Source organism: Physella acuta, unplaced genomic scaffold (assembly GCF_028476545.2).
Source record: "Physella acuta isolate Inbredline_101_S28 unplaced genomic scaffold, ASM2847654v3 ptg001799l, whole genome shotgun sequence".
In the NCBI taxonomy this organism is placed as follows: Eukaryota; Metazoa; Mollusca; class Gastropoda; family Physidae; genus Physella; species Physella acuta.
Genome location: NW_026733309.1, coordinates 61,501 through 67,500, shown reverse-complemented (window position 1 = coordinate 67,500; position 6,000 = coordinate 61,501). Strand labels below are relative to the sequence as shown.

The 6,000-nt window shown below is 37.9% G+C and overlaps 1 protein-coding gene across 1 annotated transcript in view; it reads left to right on the top strand.

Annotated features, from left to right (window-relative positions):
- The window catches only part of LOC131930557 (nitric oxide synthase-like), a 39,525-nt gene that overhangs the window by 19,479 nt on the left and 14,046 nt on the right, over positions 1-6,000 (top strand). Inside the window, 4 exon segments of the mRNA XM_059287099.1 lie at positions 344-485; positions 2,256-2,395; positions 4,416-4,590; positions 5,791-5,892. Coding sequence (XP_059143082.1) covers positions 344-485; positions 2,256-2,395; positions 4,416-4,590; positions 5,791-5,892 — 559 coding nt within the window.

Here is a 6,000-nt window from a genome sequence, read left to right as displayed (position 1 = left end):
CTCTAACTTTCGATTTGCACCCCCCCCCCCCCCCCTCAAACTGCAAAATGCAGCTAAAATGACATTTTAATTTGTTTTTACAACCCATTTTGGCGCCCCCTAAGGTCGGCGCCCGGGGACATATGTACCCCCCTGCCCCCCCCCCCCCCCCCATCGCTACGACTCTCAAGGAAAGCATTTACTGTTCCAGAATTATACTACGTCTAGTTTTGTTACACATATTTAAAAGTTTTCTTTGTTAGGTCAGTGATACCATTTCACTTGACTTTCTGTATAGGTCGTTCACCCATAAAATGTTGACCTTATTAGGTCAGCAATAACTGTAAAATTCTACCGTTGCTAGGTCCGCCATCACGATTTTCCCCCAACGTAAAGATGGACGCCGGGACTTCCGGGTCTTTAACTCTCAGCTGATCCGTTACGCCGGCTACAATATGGAGGACGGTCGTATCGTCGGTGACCCGGCTAGTGTCAACTTCACAGAGGTAACACCAACACCAAAATAGGTGTCCTAAAGAACACCAATATAGGGGTCGTGCATGGGTCCTGAAGAACGATTCTATGTAGAGGTGGGGTGGGTCGGATTTTAGCCTCGCTATGTGACGGTGGGGATGGCAGAGGTAAAAGTCGTTATATGGCGTGGTGTTGTTAATTGATGCCCCCACCCCTGCTCAATGTTACACATCGATGCTACTCAATTTTTAAAATGATGACAGGGTGTAATCGACGCTATATTTACACCAATATCGTAGCCTTATGCATAACCCTAATTTGAACGTTGACCTTAGAATTAAACCTCATGTGAAACGTTAGAACTGACCCCATGACCCTAGGCAACCTTAGCATTGACCTTAGCCCTAACCCTAGCACTGACCTTCACGTCCCTAGCATCACTACCTAAATATAGAGCTATGACCGTTTTAAAAAAAAAATTGCTCACATACATTTTAAATATATGTCAGTCAAGTTTATCTATATATATAATTCACTTCTTGGAGACCATTGAAAACACCAAGCTGTAAGCGCCCCTAGCAGCCCCCTCTCTTCCTCTCTAGGCATATCCCTACCACCCCCACCCCTACATGGTCTGATGAGTTGTATTTCACGCTAAATGTTTACATTCGTAGAGCCGGGTTTAGTTACGGCTATAGGGGCAGATGATTTAGTTTGATATAATTTTAAACTTAGGGGAGGTAACTAAGAGCAGGCTGCTTTCATGGGGGAGGGGGGTGTAGGGTAGGGGTTGGTGGAAAGAAGGGTATGAATCATTGAAAAGTAGAAAATAAAACAACTAATTAGCGGCATATGATACGCCGCGGGTCGGCACGTATTTCCTAAAATGATGTTTTTTTGTACAAGCTTTTATTTAACTCACTTCCTCTGCCTGTCGTCAGTCGTCAGTCTGTCTAGATCGAAACGGATGAGCGAAATTGCAGGCACTTCTAGCAGACAGATAAGGTTCGTAATTGGTACGTGGGTCAGGACATGAAGACAATGCATCATGACATTCAATTTGACTTAATTGGTCGCCTGATTAATTTTTTATGAATCAATTAAAAATTTGACCAAATTAGTAGGCAGTCCTATCCAACTACTCCAACCGCGTCACCACGTTCAATAGCGCGTCATCACGTTCAGTATGTGTGCAATGGTTTTTAGTCATGTAACTATTGTAAATAAAAACATGTAAAATACTAAAACAAATTCATAAAAAACCGTTTTAATAACAAGCTTTTATGTAATAATGCACTAAAAAGGAGAAAATAAATTACACACTACTATTTAAATAACTTTATAGAAAAACATGCGTCTCTTCCTAAATATTAGTAAAGGTATCCAAGAGATACTAATTTGAACCATGCTTTTCTTTATAGTTATTTAAATATTAGTGTATAATTTATATTCTCCTTTTTAGATCATTATTAAATTAAAGCTTGTTATTAAAACGTTTTTATGAATTTTTGTTGTTGTTGTTTTGTAGTGTATTTTTTTAAGTTGTTCCGTTTGACTTAAATTCTTATACTGAGTTAACCGTTGTTTATTTTATATCGTGTTTTGTCCCATTTCATAAAGTTGTTATACTGAGTTTACCGTTGTTTATTTTATATCGTGTGTTGTCCCATTCGACAAAAGTTGTTAAAGTTATACTGAGTCGACTGTTGTTTATTTTAAATCGTGTGTTTTCCCATTTGACAACAGTTGTTAAAGTTATACTAAGTTTACCGTTGTTTATTTTATATCGTGTGTTATCTCAGCAATGTGTGAAGCTGGGATGGAAGCCCAAGTACGGAATGTTTGATATTCTTCCCTTGGTCCTGTCAGCCGCGGGTTCGGATCCCGAGTGGTTCGAGATTCCTCCCGAGCTTGTGGTAGAGGTCAACATCCGCCATCCAAAGTAAGTTTTTTGCTCTCTCACATACATTTTGTCATCTGTTTCATAATAAAAAGTTCGCATGTTAGGGCTATAGAACAAATAACAAAAATAATTCTTGATTTAGCCTAGATTTTTTTTTTAACCTAACACTACTCCTATTACTGACCCCATCCCTGATATTATTCCCAACCCTGCCTGTATCCTTGTCCCTGGTCCCATCAGTGTCCCTATCCATACCAATCACTATCCTCATCATGATCCATAATACAAATAAAGCAGGAGTGATCTCCCCTAAACTTTCTCGAATATTCTTATAGAACACTACTATAGAAACAAACTCGGGATATAGACATGATTATTTATCTATTTTTGATTACTCAAACTTTTAAAAAAAATTCATAAAAAACGTTTTAATAACAAGCTTTTATGTAATGATGCACTAAAAAGTAGAAAATAAATTATAGACTACTATTTAAATAACTATAAAAAAAAGCGTGGGTCACTTTAGTATCTATTGGATACCTTTACTAATGTTAAGGAAGACACCCACGCTTTTCTTTATAGTTATTTAAATAGTAGTCTATAATTTATTTTCTACTTTTTAGTGCATCATTACATAAAAGCTTGTTATTAAAACGTTTTTTATGAATTTTTTTTTTCAGTACATTACATGTTTTATCTACAATAGAGTTACATGACTAAAAACCATTGCGCGCCTTCTGAATATCACGTTCAGTAGGCGCGCAATGGTTTTTGAACGCAGCCATTACGTGGTCGTGATGGCGCAGCTATTGATGACGCGTGTGGTGTGGTTGGCTAGACATGCCTACTAATTCGGTCCAAATTTTAATTAATTCATAAAAAATCAATTAGGCATCCAATTAAGTCAAATTTAGTTTCAGATTGCATTGTCTTCATGTCTTGACCCATGTGCCAACTGTGAATCGTGTCGGTCAAGTAGAACTGTCCGAATTTTCACTCCTGCGTTTCCGTCTAGACAGACAGACTGTCGACTGACGAGGAAGTGAGTTAAATAAAAGCTTGTAAAAAAGATTAGAAAATCGTAGAAAAAAAATAATAGCGCACCAAGTGAACGGCAAACAATATGTGCATAATAGTGCAGAATATTGTTAGTACTTTATAAATTCATATGCGTTTTTTGAGAAATCGGAAATAGCGTAAATTACTACTTCCGATCAACGGAAATTACTCAAAATTTGAAATAAGCCAGAACATTAGATCTTTTATTTACATGTGAAATTTCGTGTATCATCTGAAACAGTGCTCAAGTTATAGGCTTTTGAAAAACTAAAAGTAGAATAAGTTCAACTTCCGGTTACCAGCAATCGCTGAAAATTTGATACAGAACTTTAAATTTGATATAATACTTATATATGAAATTTCAGAAACCTAGCTGTATCGGCATTCGAGTTATCATGTTGAGAGACACACACACACACATACACACATTCATACACACATACAGAAACACACAGACACACGGACACATTTGCAAAAATGTTTTCTCCGACTCAGTGACGTTTAAAACGTCGAGATTTATGAAAATCTCGATTTCGATTTTTTTGCTAGATTACAATAATTCCTCTATACTTTGTATACTGCAAGTTCTGTCCTGCTGAGTTTGTACTAGAGATAATTAAAACACCACCTTGCTATTGTGTATACATTAACTTCTATTTAACATTGTTATACATCATTATATATATATATATATATATATATATATATATATATATATATATATATATATATATATTACAGTTAAATAACTCACTTTTTGAAAACAAGGTCACGAGTCGAAGAATATAGGATTGGTAACGCATGGATGAAACCCTACTTATATATTTTGTCAGATTTTCTATTCCCGCGGCAACGCGCGGGGACGGGTACGCTAGTATATATATATATATATATATATATATATATATATATATATATATATATATATATATATATATATCCACCCCCACCCTAATCGTTGTCTACACACTAGTTAATGCATTCTCTCAATTTATGCCAGGTACTCATGGTTTGCTGATCTCGGGCTCAAGTGGTTCGCCTTACCTGCCGTCTCTGCCATGTTGTTTGACTGTGGAGGTCTGGAATTCCCGGCATGCCCGTTTAACGGCTGGTACATGGGCACGGAAATTGGAGCCCGCGATCTCTGTGACGCCAACAGATACAACATTATGGAGGTAACTTTTTCTTGTGCGCTTTGTTGGAAGAGTTCTGTCATGGAGGTAACTTTTTCTTGTGCGCTTTGTTGGAAGAGTTCTGTCATGGAGTTAACTTTTTCTTGTGCGTTTTGTTGGATGAGTTCTGTCATAAAGTTAACTTTTTCTTGTACGCTTTGCTGGAAGAGTTCTGTCATAGAGGTAACTTTTTCTTGTGCGCTTTGTTCAAAGAGTTATGGAGGTAACTTTTTCTTGTGCACTTTGTTGGAAGAGTTCCGTCATGGAGGTAACTTTTTCTTGTGCGCTTTGTTGGAAGAGTTATTGAGGTAACTTTTTCTTGTGCGCTTTGTTGGAAGAGTTCTGTCATAGAGTTAACTTTTTCATGTGCGCTTTGTTGGAAGAGTTCCTTGATGGAGGTAACTTTTTCTTGTGCGCTTTGTTGGAAGAGTTATTGAGGTAACTTTTTCTTGTGCGCTTTGTTGGAAGAGTTCTGTCATAGAGTTAACTTTTTCATGTGCGCTTTGTTGGAAGAGTTCCTTGATGGAGGTAACTTTTTCTTGTGCGCTTTGTTTAGGATGTGAAGCTACGCCTGCGTTAGTGTTCTTAGTCCGACTCCCCCCCCCCATCCCATGACTTCACTTAAAGCCACAGGTCTGATTATTCTAGTGTATGTTTGAGATTGCACGTGGGATTGTAGTTGGGACTAAAGTTTGGCGCAACACGTCACCTTGTGAGACATACTGCAACGTTATGTAACAGTTCTTCTTCTTCGTTCTTAATTTTAGTGTTGGAATTGATTCTCTCCAACACAAATATTACGTGTCAACGTGTTATACATAAAAAAGGCCATTGACTCCGATTTCAGCCTGCTTTTCTTTTTGATTTGCTTCCATCCAAGAACAAACTACAAGGCAGCAGTTGTTTGATTTTGGAGTTGGCTCTCCTAGAAGAGTTGCTGTCTCCAGCTATCGAGCTTCAACTGACCGGGGGTTCGAACTCGAGACTGTTCGGTTCATCAACCATGAGCTGGCCAACTTCGACTCCCTTTTTAACACTAATACTAGACGTTTTAGGAATCATATACATATAATTTAACACTAAAACTAGATGTTTTTGATGTTTTGTTTCCTTAGACGCTTTTTAAAATAACCATTCTTTTTCATACAACCTGCCTTCGCCCCCCCCCCATCTCAATTTTTACATTAAACGGATCATTTTCAGACTGTGGCGACTAAAATGGGCTTGGACACAACGAGGTTTTCATCACTGTGGAAGGACAGGGCTCTTGTAGAGGTCAATCTGGCTGTACTGTACAGCTTTCAGGTCAATATCTTGTCCGCTTCATGATTTAGTGGGATTACCATAGTCTAGGCAGGATAGTAGAGTGTTATAGTCCCACCATGTAATGGTAAATAGCCATAATCCAGACGG